The sequence below is a fragment of the Helobdella robusta genome (genome assembly GCF_000326865.2).
Source record: "Helobdella robusta unplaced genomic scaffold HELROscaffold_42, whole genome shotgun sequence".
Taxonomy (NCBI): domain Eukaryota; kingdom Metazoa; phylum Annelida; class Clitellata; order Rhynchobdellida; family Glossiphoniidae; genus Helobdella; species Helobdella robusta.
In genome coordinates this window covers 1070839-1083767 of record NW_008704981.1, presented here as the reverse complement: position 1 = coordinate 1083767, position 12929 = coordinate 1070839, and the positions used below count along the sequence as shown (strand labels likewise).

At 31.7% G+C, this 12929-nt stretch overlaps 1 protein-coding gene across 1 annotated transcript; it reads right to left on the bottom strand.

The window, feature by feature from the left end:
- Positions 1–856: 856 nt before the first annotated feature.
- On the bottom strand, positions 857–1162 carry HELRODRAFT_84928 (hypothetical protein; the record flags this gene model as incomplete). Its single annotated transcript, XM_009025473.1, has 1 exon — positions 857–1162. One exon carries the CDS (start codon positions 1160–1162, stop codon positions 857–859), a length of 306 nt encoding a protein of 101 aa, XP_009023721.1.
- Between the last annotated feature and the right edge of the window lie 11767 nt (positions 1163–12929).

Sequence of the window (12929 nt, the reverse complement as noted above, 5' to 3'; positions counted from 1 at the left end):
CGCACACACACACGCACAGACACACACATTCATACGTATTGAAGATCAGTCCATGAAATTTTAATGTTAAAAGTCCAAGTCGTGTTCTGCAACAAGGCTTATTGTTTAGTGCCTGTATCCATCCAGTATGCCATGATGTTGCGGTATTATTAAGCGAGCACGTGTGTATTTATGTATGTACGTGTGTGTGTGTTTGTGTGTGTGTATGTGTGTGTGTTTATGTGTGAGTGTGAATGTGTGTATGAACCCATAATTGATTAAAACTATAGGGAAGTAATAATCATATCCGGGTTCAGCTTTAATCTATGTTAAACGCTTCGCATAGACAGAATGTGTGTATGTATGTGTAAGTTGTGATGTTTGTATTCGTGTATGTATTTGTATCAGAGATAAATTGTTCATGTTCATATATGCATGCGTTTATATATTTTTGTTTTATAACATTTTAGTAAGTAAATGTAAGTGTGTGTGTGTGTGTGCGTGCGTGTGTGTGAGTGTGTGTGTATCGATGAAATAAAATGTTAATATACACACACATATGTATGAATGCATGTGTTTGTACTTTATATAGGTTTTTTCAGGCATTTATCCTACAGCTGCATATTAGATAAATATGTTTGCCTTGCTCGCTTTCACTAATGTTTTTCAACTTTTAAGAACAAATCGGTTTCTTAGCATTAAGCGTTCTTGTTTCTATTTCAATTTTGTTAATTCATCTGATGCGGTCCTCAAGTTAATCATTGTTAAATTTAATTTAAACGAAGAAGCTATCGAAGATGTTAATCCGGTGCAATGTATGTCTATATCAACCAGGACTGAATATCTCAAGTGGGAGATGAATTGACAGAAACAAAACTTACTGAACTGCTAGCTTGTGGTGAAAATCAGTGTTTGTGTTTGTGGGGAAACGTGCAACTTGTAGTTGTGTACGTGCATTTTGTAGTTGTGTGCGTGCATTTTGTAGTTGTGTACGTGCATTTTGTAGTTGTGTGCGTGCATTTTGTAGTTGTGTACGTGCATTTTGTAGTTGTGTACGTGCATCTTGTAGTTGTGTGCGTGCATTTTGTAGTTGTGTACGTGCATCTTGTAGTTGTGTGCGTGCATTTTGTAGTTGTGTGCGTGCATCGTGTGGAGTGAACGCCAGCCATAATTTTACTTTCATCGATACATGTTTCTTGCCGAGTCTCATGTGCACGAATCAAGTGGGGGTGTGTACTGGAATGAACGAAATTTTCAGAATTCGTTTGTTTGCTTGGCTGGATGGTGGAGATGACGTCTTAAAAAATGATTTCGTCTACAACATTTTTTCAATTTCATTTGATGTTTTTTCATTCCGAATGATTTATATTTGCAATTAACAATTTTTTGTTTAGGCATTTGTACATCTTCGTCAACAGATATGACATCGGATGAAACGTCCTGTAAATTTTGTTGCAACCAACACACACACATACATTAAACACAAACACACAAACACACACACATATATACACACACACATATATACACACACACACACACCTGCTTCAAATGCAAGCTCGGCCAAACTCACGAGCTATGCGCCTTTATGGCATTTGTGACATTGATAAACTTACTAAAAACTTTCGATCAAAAAAGAAATGTCAATGTTAAAAACATTTTATATAAAATTATATTACATTTTATAGATAATCGTTTGTACATTTATATATTGTATATATATATATATATATATATATATTTATTTTTATTTTTATTTATTTATTGGAAGAAGCACAAAAAAGTAAACATAATACTTGTGATAGTGCCTTAACTAAAGTTGTCCTTTCAACCAAGTTCAACAAAAATTCAACAAAGTTAATTGAAAATGAAGAAATTAAAAATGATGGTAATTCGTGCACGCGAACATACGTCACAAAAATTTATACATTTGCATTTCAAAAGTAAATAATGTTCGCCTCCCATAATATTGACAATTAAATAAATAAGGATTGGATCGAATTGACAAATTCACAGTAGAGGTTCATTACAGAAACAAATTCAAATATCAATTTTGGCATATTTTAAAAAGTTTATCGTTAGAGGATCATTACCTAGGCAAATGCGAGAATCATGATGTTATTAACTCATTATGAAAAATTTATCGTAGAAAGTCTATTACAAAACAAATTCTATTTTTATAAAATGTTTATCGTAAAAGAACTATCACACACATTCATTTTCATTTTGAAAGTTTACCGTAAAAAGTTTACCGTTCGAAGCATATTCATGCTCCCTCAAGTACGTTAGATCCATAATTCACTCATGCACGCACACTCATGTCCACACATTCATATAGATTCATACACATTCATAACAATCCATACACATTCATGCCTATTAATACACATTCATACCCTTTCATACACATTCATAACATATTCGTGCTCCATATCAAAGTGGCCGTCTTTCTTGTTATTGATACTATAATTATTGTTATAAAAAATAAGTATTTTTATTAATTAAATAATTTTTGAGCTTATTTTTAAATAAGTGGATCAAAGTAATTTCTTTTATTTCCAGCGGAATTAGCTCGTCCCAGACTCTAGGTCCTGTTATTTTTAAACTTGAATTCACTAATTTAATTCTCTGCGGTACAAAATAAAATGTATGCGCGCTTCTCAAGACTTTTGTTTTGACATTTGACGCTAGGGTAAAGAAATCTAGAAAAAATTTTGGTAACTTTTGTTGTAAGTATTTAAACACGAAGATTACCAGAAAGTAAAGATGCAAATTTTTAACACTAAGAATGTTTGCCTCCGTATAATAACCAGTTATGTGGAAACGGGGATGAAGGCCAAGCAGCAATCGAATAAATCGATTTTGTGTTACGACAATTGGATTAAGGTGTGAATCAGGACTATTGCCCCAAAGAAGATTACAATAGACCAAATAAGGATGAATTAACGCATAATAAAGATTTACTAATATATTTTTATTAATTTTATGTTTAATTTTATCTAGCATACCTATGATTCTATATGATTTTTGTGATATTGAATTAATGTGCAAATCCCATGACAGGTTATCTCTGATTACTATACCTAAAAATTTTGTTTCAGTGGAACGAGATATTATTTTGTCATTTATTGATATTGTCAAGTCATTGATGCCATTTGTAATTATTTTCGGACCGAATATTAAATAAGTACATTTTGAATAATTTATTATTAATTTATTTAATAAAAACCAGTTTGCTATATATTTTAAGTTATTATTAATTATTATCTGATCTTCTTGAGGATTTTTGGTATGAAAAAAGATAGTGGTATCGTCAGCAAAAAGTAAGAATTTAGCTGTAGTAGGAACCAGACAGAGGTCGTTAATAAACACCGAAAAAAGCAATGGTCCCAGTATTGATCCCTGCGGAACACCGGAGTTTATAATTAACTTCTCCGAATTGTGTCCATTTATCGAGAAATATTGTTTTCTATTTTTTAGGTAAGTGGAAAACCAATTAAGAGCTACTCCTCTGATTCCATATACTCGCAGTTTCTGTAAAAGTAATTCATGGTTTATAAGGTCAAAGGCTTTTGACAGGTCTATAAAGATTCCGACAGTTAAGAATTTTTCGTTTAGATTATACATCACCCTTTGTGCAAACTCCAACACAGCAAGCTCTGTTGAATGGTTTGGTCGAAAGCCGTATTGCCTATCTGTAATGATGTTGTTAGCACTTAAGAACGAGTTTAATCTAGAGTGCATTAGTCTTTCTAGAATTTTTGAGAGTGGGGAGAGGAGAGAAATGGGTCGATGATTAAATACTTCCAGTCTGTCACTTTTTTAAATATTGGTAGAATTTTCGCAGTTTTAAAGCACTGAGGAAAGATTCCTTGTGACAGTGAAAGATTGCATATGTGGGTTAATGGGACAATTATATTATTTATTATTTGCTTAACTAAATAATTACTTAGTTCATCATCGGATGTGCTTTTTTGTTTTTCATACTCCCAACTAATCCTATTATTTCTAATTCGTTAGTTAATTCAAGATAAAAAGATTTGCATATTGGCTTAATTAAATTAATACTATTCTGATTCTGTGCGTTATCATTTGTATTATCTAATAATGATTTAGTGATATTGACAAAATAGTTATTAAAAGTGTTACATATTTCAGTTATATTTTCGATTATTATATCATTAGTTACTATTTTATTGATAATTTGTTTGTCTGGTTTTTTATTTAGCATGTTATTTATTGCATTCCATTTACTTTTCGCGTCGTTTTTATATTCGAGAAATTTATTATTGAAATATTGATTTTCTAAATGTCTTTTATGATTAGTGAATTTATTTCTAAATTTTTTATACGTATTATAATTTTCTGAAGTAGGGTTAACTATGTAATTTTTAAACAACTTATTTTGCAGACGTGACATACATAACACTTCCTTATTAACCCATGACTTTTTATTTCTGCGTTTACAAGATCGCAAAGGAGCAAATGTATTTAAGACAGTATTTATTATTTTGTACAGAAGTAAACAGGCTATTTCAATATCGTTTTCGCTTGTGATAGGAGTCCAGTTAACAGTAGCTAGATAGGCGTTAATCTTGTTAATGTTGCTGATTGTTAAACAACGTTGGAATGGAGGGATAAATTTATCTGTCGATAAACTAGAGCAGTGTGAAATCGAGAAAATTGGATAACGGTCGGACAAATCAGATATAATTATGCCACTATTATACGTTTCAGAGGAATTTGTAAAAATATTATCTATTAAAGAACTAGAATTTGCGGTTACTCTTGTTGGTGAAAAAATTAATGGAACGAAGCCGTATGACAACAACAAATTCTGAAATGACATTGCGTGTGTCGAGTCTAAGTTTAGGATATCGACATTGAAATCTCCAACAAAATACGTTCGATGATTCTGCCTTAAAGCGTTAAGTGTAATTTCTAATTTATCAAAAAAGTGATCAAATTTTGTATTAGGTGGCCTATATAAGGCAACCACTTTGATATATTCACAATTATTATCACATTGTTTAGACTTTATATTAATGCACAGCATGTCAATAACATCATCATCAAACACTCTATCATCACACACACAAAAATCTAAGTCAGTTCTTATAAACATGCAAACTCCCCCACCTAAGCCAGTCATTCTATTTTTAAAAACAAATTTAAAACCTTCTAATCTAATCAATGCTGCAGAAGCTTCATTCAGCCAGGTTTCACTGATAACTGTTAAACTAGGAATGTTATTAAATCCGTCTATAAGCATTTGAAGGGACGTGATTTTATGGCATAAGCTACGAGCATTTACATGCACGATTGATAAAGCTGATGAAGATAGACTATAATCAGATAGTGATAACAAATCTGATATATTATTTTCAAAGTAGTACTTCGTTTCGTTATGCATTGATTTGCATATAAAATTATTTGGCGCCACCATGATTCTCGATTTTGGATTTATAAGAATTTTCATATAAATAAATTTACCTGTACAAACATGTATGTTTGTTTATACTCTTAAGTTTAAAATTTAATGACGTCATCCATTTGAAACTTTAACTGCCAAAAATATAGTCGAGATAAAGAGAGGGAGATGGATTGATGGAAAAGAAGAATGATGAAAAACTAAATAGGATAAAAAACAAAGGCATGCAAGAAAAATAAAAGAACAAAAAATAGAAAGAAAAAAATAAAAGAAGTAAATAAGTGAGAGTAAGAGAGAGTGTGAAGGAAAGAGAAAGAGAGAGAGAAAGAGAGAGAGAGAGAGAGAGAGAGAGAGAGAAAGAGAGAGAGAGAGAGAAAAAGAAAGAGAGAGAGAGAAAAAAAAAGAGAGAGAGAAAATAGAAACAAAGAGGGAATATAGAAAGAGAGAGAGAGAGAGGAGAGAGAGAGAGAGAGGAAGAAGAACGATAAAAAGATGAAGCACTTTTTAAAACGAAAAAAAAGAAGAAAATAGGTAAACACGAAAAACGTTACGTTACATGTTTGAAAAACATTCGTACACTTATTGCATTACGGGCCAACTTGTCAGAAACGCTTATCAGGGACGTACATTTTTCGGACACAATGCAAAAAATAAGGAAGAAGTCAACAACCTACTCTATCCAACTACATTTGTACGCATTGGAGGTATTTTTAGGTATTTATGTGTATTCATAGACGTATTAATAACTGACCCAATAAGAAAAATTACACAAAATTAATTTCGTCAACAACCTAACAGACAAACTGAGAATTATATACTTTTGCATACGCAAAATAGTATTATGAATATTAAGGAATTTATTGTTAAAGTGGTTGTAACAAAAACTTAACGAGTCATTTGAAGACTTTTTACAGTCGTAATGTGACTTTTAATATTGCTTTAAGGTCAGATAAAAAAAGGTATTTTATTTTTATTGTATTGAATTGTATTGTGTTGTGTTGTGTTTGTGTTGTATTGTATTGCATTGTATTGTATTGTAATGTACTTTATTGTATAGAACTGTACATAAGAAATTAATCAAATTTTTTTATAGGTATTTTTATAGTGATCATAACCATTCATATATCTTTAAATTTAATATATACTGAAATACTTAAAGTATTTAAAATTATTTGAAAATATTTAAAAATATTATATTATTACAATATATATGTAAATGAAATTATCCAATAATAATATCTATTAGTAATTGTTATAGTTTGAATTTAAAGTATTATGTTACATTGATATTCATGTATGTTTTAGGTATTTTAACTATTTATTTGCAATAAGTAATCCAAAAAATCTTTATAAAATTTATAATTTTTAAGCACTTAAAATTGGTATGCACTCCTAAATATTAGAAATTGTTTGGAGATATCAAATGGGATTGTATTATATTGTATTGTATTGGTATTAATTCAAAGGTATTTCGGCTGTCTTTGATAGTATTTTGTGTCTTGTTTTTCGGACTGTTTGCACAAATTCGTTTATGGATCTCTCTTCTTTTATTTCTTTTTTCTAACAAGAGACGGTTTTATGTAAAAAAGTGTTGAAGTTTTTTTTTTATTTAACGGAATCAGTTTTGTTTGGCGTGGTTTTATTTCATTGTAAAAAAAAAAATATATGAATACTTTTTGGATTTTAAAATCAGAAGTTTTGGTGGAACAAGCCTTAAATTTTCTAACATAATCAAACATGAACAAAATTATAAAAAAATTAAGACAAACAGACAAACACAAAAAGATACATACACATTTAAACTAAAAAAATTCAAACACACACATACACACACGTACACATATACACACGTACACACGTGCACACACATTCATACGAAAGTATCTATAGAACGCACAAATTACCGAATTCAGCGTCTAACTAATTGGTCGTAAAAATAAATCTTTTTTAGCCTTAAGGATTGTCATCACCATCCCTCTAATTGATGTTAATGTTTCTTTATCTGTCTCGATATTTCTGTACATGTCTTAACAATTTTCAGTTTATTTCAATATTTTTTCGTTTTCGATGTTAAAGTTCAACAAAAAGTTATGTAGAGAGTTGCCTCCTCCTATCATTCTATGCATCCTTAAGATTGAACTCTCGTGCTACAATGGCTGCCGCATCTAAGCCACAACAAGTTGCACCACAACAAGCCACACCACAACAAGCCACACCACAACAAGCCACACCACAACACATCACAACACACCACACGACGTACAAACGCCAGTGTTATTCCTTGAGATTGGAGAGATAGTATTCGAATCATATCCTGGCGCAACTACATCAACTCAAGACAGCTCTTCTACCATCTGAGCTAACCATCTGTGTTTCGCAACTTGTCTATATATTTTTGTAATTAATGTTCTATATTCATTTCTGGCTTCAGTCTGTTTGTATGAAGTTTTTATGTGCACATACATTAAACATGTGTGTGTGTGTGAAAGAGAATGTGTATATGTGGTTATAGGAATGTTTGTTTGTTTGTGTGTGTATATGTGTGTGAGTGTCTGTGAGAGTGTGTGTAAGAGTGTGCATGTGTGTGTGTGCATGTGTGTGTGTGTGTGTGTGTATGTATGTGTGGGCGTGCAAACTTTTTAATTGAAAGCCTCTCTGTGTTCGGTCAGAAAAAAAATAGTTCATTTATTTTAAACTGTGGGTTTAGCTGGGAAGGACGAAAAATAAAGAGGAAAATAAATGAGAATTGGCCAGTTGCTTATTTTTCTCAAAAGTTTAAACATTGAAAAACAATTTTGACTAATTCTTGTTTTTTATTAGGAATTTCCACCCAAGCAAGATGAGTGCAGCCTCGCGTTTCTTTTTAATGTAGTGAACACTAAAACAAACAATAGAAAACATTTTTCATTCCACTCAGACTAATCTGTGAAGCACAGCCAAGTAAAACCAAAAAGTTGTGAAAACTGACCAAAATCAACGAAAACTTCCCTAAATTAGCAAAAATCGTCAAAAAACACGCCAATAATTGTACAAAAAAATTAAAACAAAAATCTCCAAAATGCTTAAAAAACGTCATAATTAAAAAATTTCAAATATAAACGATATGCAAGCCAGACCAATAAATCATTTGCTTTGGTTTTGTAAACGTTCTTATGGATGCAGAACAAGCCGGCCAAATGATTCATGGTCATTGGTGCTGCTCTAGGCATAATGTAATTTCTACTGACCTTTATGTATGTGCATTTGTGTGCATGTGTGTGTACGTGTGTATATATGGGTATGTACGTGTGTGTGTGTGTGTGTGTGTGTGTGTGTGTGTGTGTGTGTGTGTGGTGTGTGTGTGTGTGTGTGTGCATGAATCATTATCAACATAGACATCACCTTCATCATCATTTTCTTCGTGTTACTATCAATATAATCACTCTTACTTATCACACTTATCATCATTATCTTTATCATCCATTTAATTATCATTTTTTTATCGTCGTCATAGTCTTCATCAGTCATTGATACAATCGCCATGTTACTCTGAGCGTTGCTAGCGATGCACGAAAACGAATGGTTGGCATGGCGATAAATCAGAAAACATTTTGGAATTTTATTTTAACAAAATGAAAAAAAAAACTTCGAAACATTAACACGGCAGCCATTATCATCTATCTACTCGCGCACACACACACACACACACACACACACATATATACACACAAACACCCACCCACATATACACACTCACACACACAAACAAAAAGTAAAGAAACTCTCAGACATTCTCACTTATACGAACACATAAAAAGTAGCATACGTCGGATGTGTATTAACTTCTAAGCGTTAACGTAACGGCAAGTATCTAGGACTCCTGGCAAGCAGGCGCTCACACAAACAACTACAAACACATACACAAACATACGTACACAAACATACGTGCCCGCTAACAAACAAACATAAATGCACTCAAACATCCAAACGTTCAAACAAGCAAACATACAAATAAACATACATACGCACAAACAAACATACAAATAAACATACTTACGTACAAACAAACATACAAACAAACATACATACATACAATCGTATTGAGACGTAACAGCAATAGACGCACGGAATTGCGAAGAGTTCAAAGATCCTTCTGAAAATTACGATGATGATGGTGATGATGGTGGCGATAATGATGGTGATGATGGTGACGATGATGATGGTGACGATGATGATGGTGATGATGGTGACGATGATGATGGTGGCGATGATGATGGTGATGATGGTGACGATGATGACAATAGCAATGACTATAATGATGATGGTTATGTTGTTGGCACTGGTGTGGATAGTGTTAATGATGTTTTTGGTGACGAGAATAAGAAAAATGATTGGCCACTATGCTGAATGATAAAATGATTAAAATTATGATGGTGTTAACTTTAATGACGTTAATACAAAATGATGACATAATTTGTTGCCGTTTACAGGGAGAAAGAATGTGAAGATGATGACGATGATGTAAATGGTTGTGACTAGGAACATGATGAGAATGATGATTGTAAGGGACGAAAACGATGATGACGACGATTGCTCTGAACATGACGACTCATATTAACACAACCACATTGTGTTTAACCACAGTTAAGATAGAAATAGCGGTGGTCGATGAGATGAAATGATATTGAATTAAATAGGTCGGGCTTCTATTTTAATAAACGGACACACACGAACGCACACACACACACACGCACGCACACCACACACACACACACACACACACACACCACACACACACACACACACTTAGGCACGTGATACTTACATACTCAGTCACGTCACATACACACTCACAAATACAAACACACACTCACTGACATACAATACACTCGCATACGCACACACAATACACAAATACAAACACACACACACAAACACACACACATTAAAAACAGCACAACAACGACTATCCATCCTAACAAACAATGCCTCATCTCTTAACAAAATTCCATTAGCGAACGTGCGTCACTTGATCACGTGATATCTTTGGCATAAAAACAAAATGGCCGCCTCCGAACTTTTTTTTAATTTTTTTTTTCTATTAAACTTCGATTGATATTCAAAGTAACGATTAGATTTGAAAAAAATTACCAGGAAATTATTTTAAAATTTATTTTTAATGATGTTTATTCATGCATAAGAATGATTTACATTTAATAATAACAATAATAATAACAATAATAATAATAATATACATATTATACATGTATATGACGTTTTATTTTTTAAAATAATTTGCGCTTTACACACACATACGCACACTCACACACACACACACACACACAAACGTACATACATACACACACGCACAAACATATACATTCACACATACGTACGCTCATGCAAAACATGCATACAAGCAGACATTAAAGACTCCTCTGAGAATCAACAATGAGAATTTTGTTGTCGTCTATGTTTTGTTGTGTTGTTGTTTGTAGTTGTTATTTTATGTTTATGTTGTGTTATCTATGTTGTTGTATATATTTATGCCGAGTTGTCTATGTTGTTGTTGTCCGTTTTGTTGTTTATGTTTTTGTTGTTAAAATTGTTTGTGCAGATGTTTGTGTTTTTGTTGTTGTTAAGGGTGCTGTTGTTTATATAATTTTTTATCTATGTTGCATTTGCACTGTATTGTTTATGGTGTCTTTGTTTATTTTATGTCTTTTTTGGAACGTTGTTCATTTAATATTCACCAGGTTTTGGTTTATGTTGATGTTGTTTATGTTGTTGTGTCCGACAATAAATTTGTTACTATCTTGTTTATGTTTTATTGTCTATGCTGTTTTGATTATTTATTTTGTTTATGCTGTTTATGTTTATGTCTGGTTAATTTTTTGACTTTTATTTTGTCTATGTTTTAATATTTTTGTTTGTTGAATATAAATTGTATGAATTGCTAATTAACTAATTAATTAATGGATTATTTACTTAAATTTTGGTTTCTAAAATGATTGTCCTATTAAATAAAATTAACTTCATTAATGTTGTTGAAATGTCGTTGTTGAACATGTTGTCGTTCAGGATGAGATTGCTTATGAGTTATGGCTGTTGTTGTTGATGTTATTGTAATTTTATAGCTGTTGATGGTGTTGTTGTTGATTTTATCATAATGTTGTAGTTGTTGTTGCTGATGCCATTGTAGTAACGGTTTCAATTTGAAAAATGACTGATGAGATATTTTATAATGCTGGGTGTTCTTAGCTGATTGATGAACACACGCATTACACAAATACATTTCATCTTCAAACAAAAATGCAGATGTCACCCTGTAGTTATTGCTGCTATTGAGTTAGGTGATTGATAAACCGATTAACTGATTGATCGATCGATTGACTGGTTGGTTTCATGACTTAAACATTGATTGATTCGGGACAATTAAAATAGTTTTGGTTTTATAGAATTGCTATATCTAATTACCCATATATAAATATAGGTTTAATAATTTGTAAATATAATTTTTCTAGAAAAAAAAATGTATACCATGATAAATTTATTTTAGAAAAAAAAGAAAAAAAATTTGTAAAATCATTCTAAAAAAAACTAACTAATCAAAGAATAATGAATTCACAGGAAATAAAATCCTAAACAATAGAATTCACTCTGATAGGAATTGAAATAAAAAATTAGAAAAAATTTTTTTCGTTTGCTAAATAATAAATTAAATGAAAGGTGATTCCAAGAGTTCAAGTTACAAGACATTTTTTCGATTTGTTTATGGCGATGTTGTTGTTTGTGATGTTGTTGTTGTTTGGTTGGTGTTTTGATGTTTTTTGAATGTAGTATTGCAATTTAAGGTGTTGTTGGATTGTTCATGGGATGGGTGGGTTTGTATAATTTTTTGTGTGAATATCTATATTTGTATGCTGTTTATATTTTGTCAACAGCATGTTTTGTGTTTTTTTTTAATTTGTATGTTTGTGAATGTTTAACGTGGTTTAAATTGCGTTTATTGTATGTTTGTATTCAGTTTATCTTTAGTTTTACATTTGTTTATTTGATATTGAATGAAAAAATTCTGAAGTTTCAATGAAGTACTTTTATGTTGTTATAATAATACGGCAGCATGTTCAATTGCTAATGTTTGCCATGGAGTGTTTGTAAATGTGTGCGTGTGTGAGTCAACATGTGTATGTGTTTTTGGTTTCTTTGTGTCTGTACGTGTGAATGTGTGTATGTGTATGTATGTACGTGTGTGTATGTATGTGTGTTTATAATATTCGATTCAACATTTGCGTACAATGTATGTGTTTGTGTGGATATACGAGCGTGTGTTTGGTTGTAGGTGTATGTATGTGTGTGTGTGTGTATTTGTATGTGTGTGCGTGTGTGCGTGCGTGTTTTTATGAATGTTTGTTTGCGTGTGTGGTTCACGCGTTCGCTCATCACGTTTGAACGTGCAGAATGAAATTATGGGCGTCTTTAAGGAGCGCTATTTATATTGCATACATTTTTTATTAAATGATTAAATTAAGCTAGTGTT